This window comes from Carassius carassius, chromosome 37 (genome assembly GCF_963082965.1).
Source record: "Carassius carassius chromosome 37, fCarCar2.1, whole genome shotgun sequence".
Classification (NCBI taxonomy): domain Eukaryota; kingdom Metazoa; phylum Chordata; class Actinopteri; order Cypriniformes; family Cyprinidae; genus Carassius; species Carassius carassius.
In genome coordinates this window covers 7,780,081-7,797,505 of record NC_081791.1, presented here as the reverse complement: position 1 = coordinate 7,797,505, position 17,425 = coordinate 7,780,081, and the positions used below count along the sequence as shown (strand labels likewise).

The 17,425-nt window shown below is 42.3% G+C and overlaps 1 protein-coding gene across 1 annotated transcript in view; it reads left to right on the top strand.

Moving 5' to 3' along the window:
- The window catches only part of LOC132117916 (leucine-rich repeat-containing G-protein coupled receptor 6), an 88,396-nt gene that overhangs the window by 46,613 nt on the left and 24,358 nt on the right, over positions 1-17,425 (top strand). Inside the window, exons 3-6 of the mRNA XM_059527279.1 lie at positions 3,431-3,502; positions 5,224-5,295; positions 8,865-9,080; positions 9,928-9,999. Of these exons, the coding sequence (XP_059383262.1) occupies positions 3,431-3,502; positions 5,224-5,295; positions 8,865-9,080; positions 9,928-9,999 (432 nt within the window). The remainder of the gene's footprint in view (positions 1-3,430; positions 3,503-5,223; positions 5,296-8,864; positions 9,081-9,927; positions 10,000-17,425) is intronic.

The following is a 17,425-nucleotide window of genomic DNA, read 5'->3' as shown; positions in this document are numbered from 1 at the left end:
GCTTTTTGACAACCAAATGTGTCCTGACACTTAATTTCAACAAACATCTGTGGGAATGTTGCAGTATGAAAAAGCTCAGCTCACACCTCATCTGATGCAGACTTTTATTGTTTGGTCTGATTTAGACTGATGCTGGAGATCCCACACAACAGCAAGTAAATACGCCTTGTGTAACTTGCATCCAGCAAAATGCATTAATTCTGTTTTGAAAAACTGTTTTGGAGTTTTACACCATTTGGTTTAAAGATCAGTTTAGAGCTAAACCCCAAAATGTATCAAAGCTTTTGAAATGGTTGCCACCAATAACATATTTTTCTCATTCACAACTTTCTTAATCTCACTATTCAATGATCCTTTGTAGGGGAGTTGAGTGTTGAGGGCAGTTTGGACAATTTTGGAGTAAGAGCATAGACTATTAAGGCTGGCACAGGTTATTAGGAAAGGGTTCAAAGAGGTTCTGTTTAATGCAGTGTCTCTTAGGCTGTTTTCACACTTGGTTTGATTGCTTGTTCTGAACCTGAGTTTGATTTCACTCCTCTTTCCCTGCCTCCACTAGCCTCTTTTCATGTTGTATTATTGGGTTTGAGGTAGTATGTGTTGTATAGGGGTGGCCAACATCAGTCCTGGAAAGCCACAGTCCTGCTCCAACCCTGATGAGAACTCACCTGCCTGTAGCTTACTAGTAACCCTTTGAGCTTGATTAGCTTGTTCAGGCGTGTTTGATTAGGGTTGGGGCTGAACTCTCCTGGATTGTGGCTCTCTGGGACCAACAATGGACACAGCTGGTGTAGTAGTAGATCCTACTACCACTGTGACACTGTCAGTTAATGACTCAGGACAAGATAATGCCTATGTTTCATTCTCCAAAGGCAATTTATTATGAGACAAGCTGCACAGAATACTAAAATGCTACTCCTAAAACGTGACTAGGTTATCAACAGAGCATTTGTAGCCAACCCTGCTCCTGGTGGGCTACATCAGAGTTCAGCTCCAACCCTAAACAAACACATTTGAATGTAATAAAGGTGTTCAGGATTACTTGCTAATATAGGGCAGGTGTGTTGTAAGGTAGACCTCCAGGAGCAGGTTTGGCTACCTTTGCAACAGAGGCTAACAGATTCAGTTTAGCATGGATTGGGTTCGTATTGATTGCAAATAATACGAGTTCACATGACTCAAACCAGACCAATTTTGAAATGAAAGACTTCATATACAGAAATGAAATTACAGTTTGTGAAGAAATCCTACTGGATTTGTCTTTGTGTGTATACAGTGCGTCAAAATTTAATTGCATTGATATAATAAAATATATTTATTTAATATATCATATTTTGTTTCCTTTGCCAGATTCAATTTTGAAGACTTTACAAACATTCATAATATTCATATCAATACACTCATCATTTCTCAGAAGAATATACAACATGTTGACACAAGTGGCTTAAGAAAATTAGCATTAAAGCCATGTTTGTCTGTAAAGTGAGAGAACACTAAAAGCAGAAAGCTCCAGTGTTTAGATACATGACTGAATTATAACTAGGGATAAAAGCTGACCACAGAGCTGGCACGAGCTTTCAGCAGAACAGCTTGCTGTGGTACGTGCCTGAAACCTCATCCGACATGCATGTTAAACCGTCACTGGCCTATTTACACGGGGTGAACCGCTAAGCTTCGCAGCCTCCAAATCTGACACTTATATTTTTGCCTTCCCCATACCCTCCATACCCCTGCTGTATTTCCCTCTGTCTCTTGCCCTGCGCAAAACAAATGTTTGTGAAAGAGTGCCGGCACATGGTCTTACCAGAAATAGAGTCGACGGATGGGAGTGTGGTCTGGCACAACATGAAGTGACAGCCATTAAAAACCTCAGAGACTTCATGGCTCAATTGTGGAAGATGGTAGTGTGTGTGAGCGTGTGTGAGTATGATATGTCAGACCTTGACAAAGAGCCACTTCTGGGTTTTGTCGTTCTGCTTTCTGGGCTATTGTGGCCCTTAATGTGCTTGTATACAACACGGTTGTTGCTTTTCCAGAGCTGTCGCACCAATCACATTAGCTAAGCTGACTTACATGTTAAACATTAGCAGCAATTCTCAAAACTTTCATCTTGTCACACAAAAAGAACCGTTTGGAGTATGCGAGTAGATGAGGCTACTCCGGCAGGATGGAGCAACTTTGAGGCAAAGAAGTCTGGAGGTCTGGGTGGTCCTGTTTAGCTTGTCAGGACTTCTTGTGAGGCTTCGACAGACTTTCCTCAAACTCTGCCACCCAGGAAAAAACAGTCACGAATGCTTATTAAGTGATTTGTTTGATAAACAAATTGATTAGTCCGGATGAGTGAGCCTACAGCTGGTTGATATTGGCTCTCACTCTCTCTGGGAAGGTCTTTCCTGTGTATCGAGTACTTTCAGAGGTAGCTATCAGCCATGATGCTTGGCTGTGGCTCTATGTGCATTATATAGCAATTTTTCTAAGGAGTCAACTCAAATTTTGGTAGATAACTTAAAGGATGATTTGCTGAAATGACTAAAATTGGATTTTGGCTGCCTATAGGCCACTTTTGGCACTGAATGTACCATGTGGGTATGATTACCTCAGCGGAACACAATTTCTGTTTAAGAATGCCTATTTGGCATCAGGTGACAATATACTCTCTGACTACATGTTGTTTAAAAACACCATTTAGCGTTTAAGTAAACACGTCAAACTCAACTAATTTGCGCACTGATTGTATAATGAGGCCCTCAATCTATACTAAGATCTAATGGTGTGTTCACACCAAACGTGAAGCAAATGTGCCCATCGCATCCCTCGCTCTAGATTACTCGCACGAGTGAGGCGAAAAACATCCCATATCCCATATTATAAACATATTGTAACAAACAGCTACAATAATGCGCTCCTCCATTTTCTGATTCAACCAGACATGCCAATAAGCTCTTTGCTGATTGACTTGCGCGAGAACACGTAAGGTGAATTTTCCACTCGAGTTTAAATTTTTAAACTTGCGTGGAAGATGCGATTGAGGCGAATATCTCACGTTCATGGCAAACTCGTCAGGCATTTTGTGTCATTTTTACTAAATTCACTTGTACTATGACATGTTTGTTGCCAAAGGAGGCAAAAGGAGCTTAGAGCACATTCATATCTTGGCTCCGCTTTCAAAATGTTTTGACATGTTTGAAGACCATACAAAAGAGAGATTTCTGTACATGAGCGGTAAAAACCAGTGGCCAGAGAGATCTGAAACCCAGCTGCCATGATTCTTGCTTCTAAGGAGATCTCTCACTTTTGTTTTCACCATTGACTCCTTGAACGCACACACATGCATACTCATCTTTATGAATTCAACAGATTCTCTTCTCTCTGTTAAAGTCATCAATGTGTTGGACTGCAAATGAACCAAACCACTTCTTTTGTCCTTCCACAGGAGACTCTCGGGCAACCACCTGAGACACATCCCTGGCCCCGTTCTTCAAGGCCTCTACAACCTCAAAGTCCTGTAAGTAATGAAAGACAGAAAGAGCGAGAGAGTTTTTGTTTCAGTTAATGCTTCTGTGGAAAATAACATTCAGGGTGATTCATTCTGAAAAAAAAAAGACTTTTGTTGCAGTGTCACACACTGCGAAATTAGAAACAGAATTTTGGACAGGTGATGATTCAGGTTTTGCTTTGCGGTGAATGGTCACTGAGCTGTACTTATGCATGGGTGTTTGTTAATGGTTTATTGACAGATTTTTATTTTATTGACTGACTTAAACCCAGTTGATGGAATTGAATAGGACAGACAAAGACCAGGCATGGAACAACTTCATTCACGCCAATATGCATCTCAAAATTTCCACATAGGATTAAGTGCACCTTTCCATTCCGTCCTGGAAGTTACAGTAAATTTGCCCTGTATTGTCATTTAACAATAGTCACATTTATTTTATTTTTTTTGCACACCACAAAAAACATACATTTTCAGTAACTACCTTGTATAAAATGTTTGCTTTAACTGTTTCTAGATTTACATTTTAGTAGGTTAATGAGAACATTAATTTAGTTCAGTTTAATATTTAATATCCTTTCCCTTGTATTGAAAACAATATAATTGTAATTGTCAGAGATCTTATTTCAGTGGTCAATGTAGACAAAAAGGGATTGGGTTGGGTACAACAATAGTTACAAATGTTCTTTGTTTGCTTTCTGTGTCCTATTGTGTTTTGTACTATCTTATTCAACAACCGAACTTGTGTAAGGCACGAGTACCTGACCTCCTGACATTTAAACTAATGTTCTGTTTTCAATGAGCCAGACGGAATTACATTTAAATATGGAATCACATAAACCAAAACAACATGAAAAAACATAGTGAAAATATTACATTCAAAGCATTTGTTAGTGAAAATATGACAAAACTGAAAGAGCAGGGGGTGGGGTGAATACATACTTTGTGGCATTTAAATGACAAAATAATAGAGGCTTGTTCACAATGTCATAAAGACTTCTGGACCTTTTATGGCTATATTCACAATGGCTATGGTAGCACCATGATTTCCTTGATAAGGGCATCCTGCCCACAAAGGCATATTTATTCATTCAAACACTAGCAGTTCTCTGCTGTGTGGTCAGTGTCAGGAGTTTCATTTGATTGGACATGATAAAGCTGTCTGCCTTCTAATTAAAGCTCAATGTCTGTGGCCGCATACTCTCACTTTAGAATAATTTGCTTTGTTCAAAGAGCTCAGTGTCATTGTTCCACCACTTCCTGTTTCTTTCGTTCTTTTATTCGATGAGTCCTGTGAGCATGTCCTCAGTGGCCCACCCAAGCAGTTTCTCCCCCTCTGTCCGTTTCGTCTTGTTCAGTCTCTCTGCCCCTCCCATGTTCTGGTTTTGTCCACTGAAAAGTGCACCACACAGTACCTGAAATCATATCTCCTGACTGATTGATGTCTGCGACAGGTAACCTCATCAGCAGTTAGATGGACAACTCTTGTGCCCTGGAGCCATACTGACATGCTCCATTCAAAAAAGGCCTTTTTAGTCTGTTTTTTTGACAAGTGTTAATGCTCAGCTATACCACCCAGGAAACACATATGGAACTGACTAGTGTTAACGTTTTTATATACACATTTTGTTAATACAAAGAGAGGGCCACATTTAGTGTTTTAAAAAATGTATTATTCACCAGAGCAGAATTTATTTCCTTTCTAATTTTCATTTCCGTTATCTTTACAGGATGTTGCAGAATAACCAGTTAGAGAGATTGCCCAGTGAAGACCCTTGGGAATTACCCAATTTGCTCTCTCTGTAAGTATCACATAGTTCAAGTGATCAAAAGCAAACTTGGGCTTATAGAGTTTTACATTAAACAATGGTGTATATTAAAGCAACATTGGATAGGCTGACATGCCAAGCATGGACCTCCTGGTTGTGACCACAGCTTTAAGCTTAACAGCTAGAATAAAATGGATACACTTGATTTAAAGATCAAGAAATTGTGTATCAGATATTGCATCATAAGCACAGCACACAATAAATTATTTAGTACCACTCTAACAGATAAGGTCTCTAGCAGTAGTAATTTGGTTCACAGTGCAATCTAGTCATGAGGTAACTCTTGGCATTACTCTCTACTAGAGTTGATGCAGGAAACCCCAGTTATGTATATGCCTATTAGGACCATTAGGCCCTTCATTAAAGAACTCCCCACCAGGGAGGGTAAAGTTTGCAATTTAGGACACACATGGCAGTGGTAAAACAGGTGTTATTTGGCTGTGAAATAGTGAGGCAAGTAGAATTTTTTCAGCAAATGTTCTTCTTTTTTGGGGGGTGGGGTCTCGATCACACAAAAAGTGCCATGTACTTCTCAGAGGAGATCCAACAAATAAAGAACCAAGAACGAGAAACAAATTACATAGTAGTTCTTGTGTGGTCTGTGCAGTTCAGTATTTAAAATGAATATTGTTTGAAAATGAATTCAGTGAATCTGGGTTTGTAGCTTTTCCCTAAGAGCTATTAGCTAAATGCTAACTAACAAGAGAGACAAATATGATATTCTTCTTGAGAAAGACAAAACGTAACTACGTCAAATTTAATATCAGAACTGTGAAAAAGAGGAGCCTTTACAGGGCTGTTGGCGCATCTGGAACCCATGAGGAAGCCGCCAGACACTGTGCACTAGCTCCTGAGTGAGTGCTGGGAGATTCAATGAGCTGTGAAGAGCCCAATTTTCCATCAGTTACTCTTCCCTCTTCCCTTATGTCCAAATTTTCCCTCCTAATCGGAATCACGCCCCCTTCCTAACTGGTTTCCCATGAAAAGGTCAGAATCTAAATATTGTCTGGTATTTTGTCTAGCCCTGTCCATCTGCTCCACTTACATCCACCCCTCAGCTCCTTTCAATTATTTCCGATGCCAGTCAGCATCCTGGAGTGGAGCTGCACACCCACTTTTTTCCAAATGAATAATTCCATGTAAATATCTATACGCTCATTTCCTTCTACCTTTGCGAGGATGTTTTCATTAGAGTCATGGCGTACAAATTTAATTCCTTTGCCACCTACAGAGTTTTTTTTCCGCATGGAAGACGTGCCTGGTTCCAGAAGAGGCTCCAGACATGCATAGACTGTGTCCAGGCCCTCCCTGTAGTGAGGCAGAGACTCTGGCATTCATCCAGACAACTTACGCTCACTTTCAATCCCCCATAACAAAGAATATGCAGTGATTCGGCTAGGTGCTCTATCCTGAGTTCCCACAAGAGTATAAAGGCATTTAGTTCTCAACAAACATGTAATTTAGGGTAATGATAAGATGGGGATCAGTTAACCACTGGGGGGCTATAAGGTTTGAAGTCCACTGGCGCCCGTTGTAGACAGAGGGAAGATGAGTTGGGGCAGGACAGAGGATTGGTGATGAAACTCATCTTTGTTTCTTTACTAGAGTTAAGGTCTGTAGGCTATACTTGCTACACTCAGCACAGAGCATCCTTTGATGTCAAGACCATCCTTCCAGGATTTAATCTATGAAAGAAAGATCTGATAAAGATCTAGTAAAAGCTGAGCAACAAGACTCGCCTTCCTTAAATCAGAGGCAACGCTATACCTTTTGATCAAATTATGCCTACCAATAAAATTCCACACAAAAGGGACCATGTAAGCAATATATACACATTCAATTTCAAGTCTTAAGTCTATCAAGCCAGATGATTGAGGCATTATCAGCAAGATCTTGGTGTTTACCTAGCATGGTTGCACAGCATGGAAAATGCAGTCTGAACATATGGGGCATTTTTTAAGCCAATTGGCATTGTACTTTGGGTTCAAGTAATTCTTTGATTGATGATTGTCGTGCATTACCCTCAGCTGAAGGACTCGAGGGTTGAGAAGGCCAGAGGGAAGGTGAGGAGAGGCCAGTGTAAAATGAATGTGTATGAAAGGTCATGTGGGAAAAATGCAGAGGAAGTGCTTGCGGCTAACTCCACAGGCTCTTCTGCTATCATACATCAAGACTTGCTGATCACTGAGGTTCCACTGAATCCAGGGGGCAACATTCATTAGATCAAAGTCTTAACTTGTTGACATAGGGAGGACATTCATCTTGGTTGTGGAGATGTCAAGGTCTGTGAACAACAGCCTTGCAAAAAAATGAGGTGGGTGGAGAGAATTTCAATTTGTGAAAGAATCCAAACGTCGGCACTTTCAGTTATTTCCAGCAACCTCTGATGTTTTTTGTTGTTGTTGTTGTTGTTTTTATCACAGCTTTTATCTTTAGCTCAGTTTCTTTGTTTAATTTCCAAAAATCAGAGAAAAACTGTTCAATAGCATCTTAAAGCATTCCAGTCAGTGTGGAGCAACAATTGCTTGGTGGCTTTAACCAAATCAACTCACCATGCCACAAAGCCATCAAATTATCAGTCGGTGCTTTATAACACCATATGAGTGCAAGCAAAATGAAAGAGGAATGGCCAATTTTCGAAACGCCTTTATGTGGTTGGATCAAGAGTGGAATCTTTGCCTCGACAGCCCTTGTATGGCTGGTTTGTGATTGCACAACTTTTCTTTGTATCCTCTGAAAGCCACTTGTTGTGATTTAGCACCCTTTCTCTGAATGCTTTAAATTGAAAAACGTAAAAACCCACAAAGCATAGCACTCCACCTGTGGGCTCCCGATACTTCATCAAACATTCAGAGTGGCGACCGTGCCAAAACTCTCATTAAACAAGTCCATGCTGGAGTAACTAAAGATAGCTTCATAAAACACTTGCATATAAATTGCTTGGGGGAAAACTAAATCAATCCTTACCACCAATCCTTACACTAGAAGAACAAAAGACAGAAACAAAGAGGCAACAAAATTATGCTTTAATTATGATATTGTCAAAGCATAAATGTTGTGACCGCAGACCACAGCATGGTATCTCTTTCTGTTTAGCCACAATTTGTGGCTCCTTTGTTCATCTTTTTTATGTACTTCTGTAAGGCGTGGCAGTTTGATGAATAAAATGAAAGAGGTAAGATTCCGTGACAGGACACTGCCCGGACAAAGAGTGTTGCATTTGACTGGGTCACAAACATTGTGGGGCTGGTGTCATGCCAGGTCAGGCCTCAATATCAAAAAAGCAAGTGGAGAAAAACAAGTTGTTTTATGAAGGGTGGGTAATGTACAGTGTCTAGTTAACACAGGTTCCGAAACTTCCTTCAGTAATTAATCTACATGGAAAGAATATACTACCTGTCCTGTAATTGCTCAGTTTCACTAATATCTACTGCTAATTGGACACACTGGTGACTTAGTTAAACATAACTTACTGTATTATCTGCTAATTTTCTGCTCCATACATGAACTGTGTATTGAAATAAACATCTGCTTCTACACAGGCGTCTGGATGCCAACCTGATTATGGAGGTGCCAGCAAGGACTCTCTCGGGTATGCGATCCCTGCGGCACTTGTGGCTTGATGACAATGCCCTGACAGAGATCCCAGTAAGCGCCCTCAACGACCTCTCTTCGCTCCAGGCTATGACCCTTGCCCTAAACCGCATCACCCACATCCCAGACTATGCATTCAGGAACCTTTCCAACCTGGTTGTTCTGTACGTATCTACTTCCACACAACACAAATAAACCAAGTAGGATGTATTCCTGGATCAACTTATCAGGCAGATGAGAAATGTAGGAATGCTCTTAAAGGGATATATCTCCCTGAACTGAAAATTCTTTCATTAATTATTCACCCTCATGTTGTTTCAAACAACGTAAAACCTTTGTTCTTCGGAAGAGAAATTAAGATATTTTTGATGAAATCCAAGAGCTTTCTGATCCTGACTAGACTGCAATTCAAGACCCAGAAAGGTAGTAAGGACATTGTTTTATGAACAATTTTATGAAGCTACGAGAATACTTGTTGAGCGCAAAGAAAACAAAATGAACAACTTTTGTTTTTCAACAATTATACTTGTTGAGCGCAAAGAACAAATTAAAAACTTTTGTTTTTCAACAATTTCTTCTTTTCCGTGTCAGTCTCCTACACATGTTCACAAGAGTACAATGACACATGCAATATCAGGGTGAGTAATTAATGACAGAATTTACATTTTTGGGTGAACTAACCCTTTAGAGCCCCTAAACCCGATCTTAAATGTTTTACCCTAACCCTTGATATATTTAACTAAATCACACTAACTATATTGCTTGTGTCAGTATGAGGAAGGAAAGCCATGAAATAAGAGGAAGTTGGAACACGTCTTGGTTTGACAGGACACCACAAGAATCTTAAACTCTTTCAATTACAAAGAACTGAAATTATAGTGTGGATTAATTTTATATCTCATCCACCACCGGTTTATGTTCATTTGAAGCAATGTACACAACCAAGCAGGTGTCATTCCTGGGGTATGTTTTGATGTTTACTATAATCCTAATGAATGTTTTCATGTTTAGGCATCTTCATAACAACATGATCCGGACCCTCGAACAGAACTGCTTTGAGGGACTGCACAGCCTCGAGACCCTGTAAGTAAGACCGTCCCCTCATGAAAGATTAAAAACATGAAAGCATTTCCTGTTTTTAATGCAAACAAACTCTGATTTGTTATTTGATTTTGGCGTCCACTTGGGATCATTATGGAAGGGGCGGCGTCTATAAATATAAATCAAAATTACTAGCAAACTCGCTCAGTGGTTAAGCTTTGTATGAACTTTAAACAAATCATTCTTTACACAATACTTCTGCTGTTGAGATATGCACATGTTAATTGCAGTACCTTGTTTTCTTAAAAACACTCTCACCTCTCATTAAAATTAAAGAATGCATGAATGGCAGTCTTTCATTTTCTGTGATAGAAACAACAATAATGTCCTGACAATGACTTCAGTGTTGGGTGATCTCTTTAGTGTTCCATACAAAAATATGTGTGAAAGCAATACTATACAAAACTATACAGTGATTTTTAGGGGAACTTTGTGGTTTCAGTTATCATGTGGCTGATTTTGGTATGACAGGCTACCTATATATATATATATATATATATATATATATATAGTATATATAGTATTTAATCATAAAATTGAGTGGGAAATGTAATAGGAAATACTTTCCATTCATAATGTAGCAATCTGATATCCATATAAAAATGTATTATCTTAATACTTATGTGTGGGTATGCATTCTATCACTACACTTTTTTTTTTGGGTGCAATGTCAATGGCATAATCCCTGCTCAAATTTATATTATATAAACGTATAAAATATAAAAAAATATATAAAAACTAATTGACATACTAGTGAAAATACAGTTCCTTTTCAGGAACTCGAGCTGCGCCAAGGGCTTTGGGGAACGTCCCTGACGAGACCGACTCTGAATATCGTGTGCAATCTTTCCAATGGAAGGGCGTGACGTCACGGGCGGGGTGACGTAGCGACCAGGAAGCTATAAAGGCACCTGCCACGTAGCTGGCTTCAGCTTCTTGTCCTTCAACAAGCGCTCTGTGTGTGCATGTCTTTCTGTCTTGTCAGGCTTATTTATTGTCGTTTGTCACTATTAGCTCCTTTAAGTAGCTATAGTATGTCAGAGAGCAAAACTAAGACTGGCATCTGAAGGGTGAATCCAGACCGCGTTCAGATTGTGTGTTCCTCCCTACTCAACAAAGCTAAACTTTAGAGGCGGGGATACACACGGTCTGTGCGTGGTCTGCCCGGGATCAAAGCGCGTTGCGTATGATTTCATGTGCGCTTCGATCCCGGAGGGCTCTCTTCGAGAAGTGAGCCTTCGCCAGCGTTCCTCGCGATGCCGGTCCCGCTTTCGCGAGGCGGAGCTGCGCCAGCATTCGTTGGGTTCGCAGATCGATCTGCTGGAAGGAATGGAGACGGGCACGTCCTTATCTCCTAACTTACCCACCAGATCTGCCCGATTCCGGGGTTCGGAAGCCCGAGCTTTGCTTCTTCCCCACCGAGCATCGGGCTTGACGCTCTGCCTTTCTTTCTCCGAGGAGATTGACACGGAGGGCGTCGGCGAGCTTGTAGTTGCACAAACATAAAGTTGCATAAGCACCAGTATACAACAAACAGTGTTATGCCTAACATTATATGGGCAGCGTTGATGAGCAGCTATTTAATCTCTGAGGGATTTAATATTGTTTGTGTGACTAAGCTATTCGCGCGCTGTCGACGCAACGCGTGTATTACATCATTTTCAGTTTTGATGTGAATTTTTCCATACCCGACCGCGTGTCTGGTTATTTAAACTCCATTAAATAAGGAGGAGTCAGTTCTATCACTTCAATGTGTACTTTATAACAAACTAGACCGTTTACTTGTCTGATTGTTTGATTACATTAAATTCTGAGAAATTTAATGACATTGAGAAGTTAATATATCACTTCAATGTGTATTGTATGACAATCTAGACCATGTTTACTTGTCTGATTGTTTGTTTATTTTAAATTCTGAGGAATATGATGACTTTGAGAAGTCAATATATCACTACAATGTGTACTTTATCACATTCTAGACCGTGTTTGCTTGTCTGATTGTTGGATTGCATTGGATTCTGAGGAATCTAATGACTGTTATCTAACTTCGAGAAGTTCAATATATCACTTCAATGTGTATTGTATCACAATCCAGACCGTATTTACTTGTCTGATTGTTTGATTGCATTAAATTCTGAGGAATATAATGACAGTTATTTGACTCATGAAGTTAGATGTACTGGAGGGACTGCTGGGTGGGAGCAGCCCCCTCCGCGTACAAACAGAGCGTTGCCGCTTCGGGACCAGAGGCTGAAGCAACGCTCTGGGCCAGTGACTTCTCAGCCTAATCCGAATCCGATGGAGCGTACTTCCGGCTGGGAGGTCCACGGCCAAGAAGTCATGACGCATTTCGGTCACGACTACAGAGGGCGGCCCCTACTGGGGTAGAGCGGTGTCCACCTCATTACACGGTGCCCGTCTCACCTCAGTGCCCTCAGGAGGTGGGTCTGCCAACCCTGCCAGAGTTTCAGGGTGCAGCGGCTTCCAGCGAGCACTGCTCTCAGTTATTTCCGCCCGTGAGCGTAGCGGAGCTGAGACGCTCGCCGCCCCTTCGGGGGCCTCTTACACCAGAGGTCAGTCTCGAGAGACTGATTCCCTTAGTACATTAGTTAGCAGCATGGAAACTACTGCCAAATGTATCTCAATGGGTCGTGCACACAGTAGAAAGAGGCTATTGCATTCAGTTCGGCCATCCACCGCCGACATTCAACGGGGTTACACCGACAATAGTCGGCCCCCGGCAGGCTCTGGTTATGGAACAAGAAGTGAATACCCTATTAAGGAAGGAGGCCATCGAGGTGGTCCCTCCTCTAGACAGGGAGTCCGGGTTTATAGCCGGTATTTCATAGTTCCAAAGAAGGATGGGGGGTTGCGTCCGATCTTAGACTTACATCATCTAAACCTCTCAGTAATGTCACTGAAGTTCAAAATGCTCACTGTCAAACAGGTTGTAGCTCAAATCAGATCCGAGGACTGGTTTGTCACAATAGATCTCAAAGACGCATACTTCCATATCCATCCTTCCACAACACAGGAAGTTTCTGAGGTTCGCTTTCGGGGGCAAAGCCTACCAATATCGAGTACTTCCCTTTGGCCTTGCACTCTCACCCCGCACGTTCACAGTATGTGTAGATGCGGCTCTGGTATCCCTCCGTATGCAGGGCATCCGCATTCTGAACTATATCGACGTTTGGTTGATTTTAGCTCAATCAGAGCAAATGGCAGTTCAACATCGAGATGTCGTTCTCGCATATATGGGGGAGCTGGGTTTGAGACTAAACGCCAAGAAGAGTGTACTTTCTCCAGTTCAGAGAACCACCTATCTAGGCGTAGTGTGGGATTCGACCACGATGCAGGCACGTCTGTCTTCTGCTCGGATCGAGTCGATCCTCACATCAGTCGAGAGAGTCAAAGAAGGCCAGTCACTCAGTCACTTTCAGAGACTGTTAGGGCTTATGGCAGCTGTGTCCAACGTGATACCTTTTGGCCTCCTGTACATGAGACCCCTACAGTGGTGGCTCAAGACCAAGGGATTTTCCCCAAGGGGGAATCCATTACGAACTATCAAGGTCACGCGGCCTTCTTCATGTGGAGAAACCTTGGTTCTTGAATCAGGGCCCGGTGCTGGGAGCTCTTGGTCGCCGTGTAACGTTAGCGACAGACGCGTCCCTCACCGGTTGGGGTGTGGCCATGAGTGGCCACCCTGCCCGCGGTCTGTGGAGTGGTCGCCATCTGACATGGCATACCAGTTGTCTAGAGATGCTAGCTGTGCATCGAGCATTGAAATATTTCCTCCCAGACCTGAGAGGTGACCATGTGTTGGTGCGCACCAACAACACTTTGGCGATTTCTTATATCAGTCACCAGAGAGATCTGCATTCGCGCCCCTTGTACAAGCTGGCACACCAGATCCTTCTGTGGTCCCAGGACAAACTCCTCTCATTCGGAGCAGTGTATATTCCTGGGAGATGAACTGTGGGAGCAGACATACTGTCGAGACAGGGGCCAAGGCCCAGGGGGGCTTCACCCCGAGGTGGTGAAGTAGATATGGAGAGTTTTTGGACCTCTTTGCAACTCAGGAGATATCGCTATGTCCCCTCTGTTTCTCTCTAGTTCATCCAGCTCCTCTGGGACTGGACGCTATGGTACAGACCAGGCTGAGGCTTCATCTGTACGCCTTTCCCCCTATCGCTCTGCTCCCGGGAGTTCTGACGGGGTCCGTCTTCTATTACTAGCCCCTTTCTGGTCGGGCCCGTTATGGCTTGCAGATCTGATCTCTCTCCTCGACGGCTCTCCATGGGAGATTCCGATCAGGACAAATCTTCTCTCTCAGGCGCAGGGCAAAATAATTCACCCTCGCCCGGATTTGTGAAAGTTGTGGGCGTGGCCCCTGAGGGGGCACAGTTCATAGCTTCCGGTCTCTCAAACGAGGTTGTTAAGACCCTCCTCCAATCCAGAGCTCCCTCTACGAGGAAACTGTACGCCCTGAGGTGGAAGCTCTTCACCTCATGGTGCAGAGACCGCCAGCTTGACCCTGTTAACTGCCTAGTTGGTACAGTTCTTGAGTTTCTCCAAGCTAGGCTCTCTGCGGGGTTAACTCACTCCATCTTAAAGGTGTATGTGGCGGCCATAGCTGCTTACCACGTCCCTTTCAACGGTCAGTAAGTGGGTAGACACCCCCTAGTTACACGTTTCCTCCACGGTGCACTGAGGCTGAGACCTCCAGTACGGTCCTGTATTCCCCCGTGGGACTTGGTTGTGGTGTTAGAGGCTCTCTGTAAAGTTCCATTCGAACCAATTCAAGATATATCAGATAGACATCTGACCCTTAAGACTGCCCTGTTACTGGCTATTGCTTCTCTAAAGAGAGTTGGAGATCTTCAGGCCCCCTCGGTGGCCCCTACCTACTTGGACTTTGCCCCTGGTATGGCCAAAGCATTCTTATACCCTCGAGCGGGTTATGTTCCTAAAGTTCCCTCTGTTACTCCACAACCCATAGTACTGCAGGCCTTCTGCCCTCTTCCCTTCGGGAGCCAGACCAGGAGAAGCTAAACTGTATGTGTCCAGTTCGAGCGCTGGACGCATACGTGGAGCCTGTGGAGAAAATCTGACCAATTGCTTGTTTGCTACGGTCTTCCTAAAAGGCTTTTCCTGCCTCTAAGCAGACCCTTAGTCGTTGGATAGTCAAGACTATCAACGTATCCTATGAGTCCTCAGGTCTTCCCCTTCCTTTGGGAGACAAGGCTCACTCCACTCAGGGTATGGCTGCCTCTAAGGCCTCTCTAGCAGGTGTGTCCCTCTTGGACATCTGCAACACTGCGGGATGATCCACGCCCTCTACATTTGCCAGATTTTATGACCTTGATATGCGAGCCACTCTTCTGTTCTCTCGTCTTAGCTGTGCTCTTTGGATACACACTAGGCAGGGATTTGGAAGTCTGGCAGCATGGGAAAATCGTTCGCCAAAGCGCTTGACGCAGCTCGAGTTCCTGAAAAGGAACGTCTCAAGGTTACGAATGTAACCCTGGTTCCTTGAAGGAACGAGACGCTGCGTCGCAGAGCCATACTCCCGGCATCTCTGCCGGCGCTTGCTTCCCTACTCGAAGCTGAAGCCAGCTTCGTGGCAGGTGCCTTTATAGCTTCCTGGTCACTACATCACCCCGCTCATGACGTCACACCCTTCCATTGGAAAGATTGCACACGATATTCAGAGTCGGTCTCGTCAGGGACGTTCCCCAAAGCGCTTGACGCAGAATCTCGTTCCTTCAAGGAACTAGGGTTACATTCGTAACCTTGAGACGTTTTCATATCATAGCTGAACAATAGTGCACATTATCTGCCTCAATCCAGGCTATATACGGTAACCTATACATTACTGAACATGGTAGACTGAGATCAAATGTGAAATAGGTCCAATAAATACACTAGAAATGCTATTAAAATTCATGAGAAATTTTGAAAGGGGCTTACGAACCAGAGCCAATGCATATTTGTAATGTAATGTATGAAAGACATTACATGGACCATGCTATGAAAGTTTGGCTTTAAAAGAATAAGCATATGTTGAAGTCACGGTGGTCTCCAGGATACAGAGAGGTTCACACCTGCTTTTTAACAGCCTGCTGAAGTGCTAAAGATTACGTTTTCCTTTTTACGAGAAGGATTTCAGTCTTGAGAATTGCACACACTGAACTGAAACACTTCATTTGAAAGCAATCACTGAGAATTCTCCCTTGGCGATTGTGATGCTCGATAAATTTGGCTTTTGGAAGATTTGTTTCAAGGAGAAAATATTTAAGCTCTTGAAAATGACAAAAATGATAGAGACAAAAAAACAATTTGAAAAACATTTCTACTGGGCATAAATTTTAGGAGTAATTTGTACATTAAACTCTTTTGTACAAGAACAAGAATAAGTCACCTGTTAGTATTTATTAAGTATCAAGCATTACAATTAAAATTCCACACGATTAAAAAAGCTCCCAGAAACTGTAATATGTAGTCATGTTGCATATTGAATGACATTTTAATTACTGTTATAATGATGGCTAAGCAAGAAACTAATCTTCCGGAGGCAAATATTCTTGTATGTAACATGACACACTGGAAGAAATCATGCCAGCTGTCTCAGTTCAGTTGCACATGTGTGTTTGGGAAGTGTTGAGCTTCCTGAAACAACAGATGGAAACATGTTTGCCTTTTTTTAGCGATCTCAGGCATCTTTCCCTGGGACAATCTGCATCTTTTTATTGATGCCACTGTAATCCCCATCACTGTAATTATCTCTGAAAATGCATTCACAACCATCAGAAAAAGTGGCCACCACAGTTTTGTTTTGTCATGATGCCTGAAGATTTAACTTTCAAACAAACTTCTGCGTGGTTTGACAAATTGTAAATCGAGGTAACTGACAGCTCCTGTTCTAAACAATGAGGTCTTCCCAGGAAATGAAAGGCATTTCTCTTCTCTGCTATTTCAAAGTAATGTCTCCAAACAAGACTGACGGATGTTCTAAACAAAACCAGGATGTAGACATGGCAGAACCACGTGGCATGGCTCACCCACAGCAGCGTGTTCCCAGTCTCTCCATATGCAGCCCATTTTATAGGCCGCAAGCCAAGTGGATTTCCATGCAGTGTTTAAAGAAAATTACTTAAACACTTACATGACTCACTAGAAGTGAGCGAACTAATGAAGAAAAAGATGTTGATTCACATTCATATAATCTAAATGGCTCATGTTGTTTAAAAGTGCTACTTTTAAAAATAAATTCTTTATTGGCATTGATGGTTCCATGAAAAACCTTCACCATCCATGGAAACTTTCCATTCCACAAGAGGTTTTTCATAGTGGAAAACAGGTTCTATGAATTATTCAAGTGTTCTTCACACTATGAGACACTGTTTTT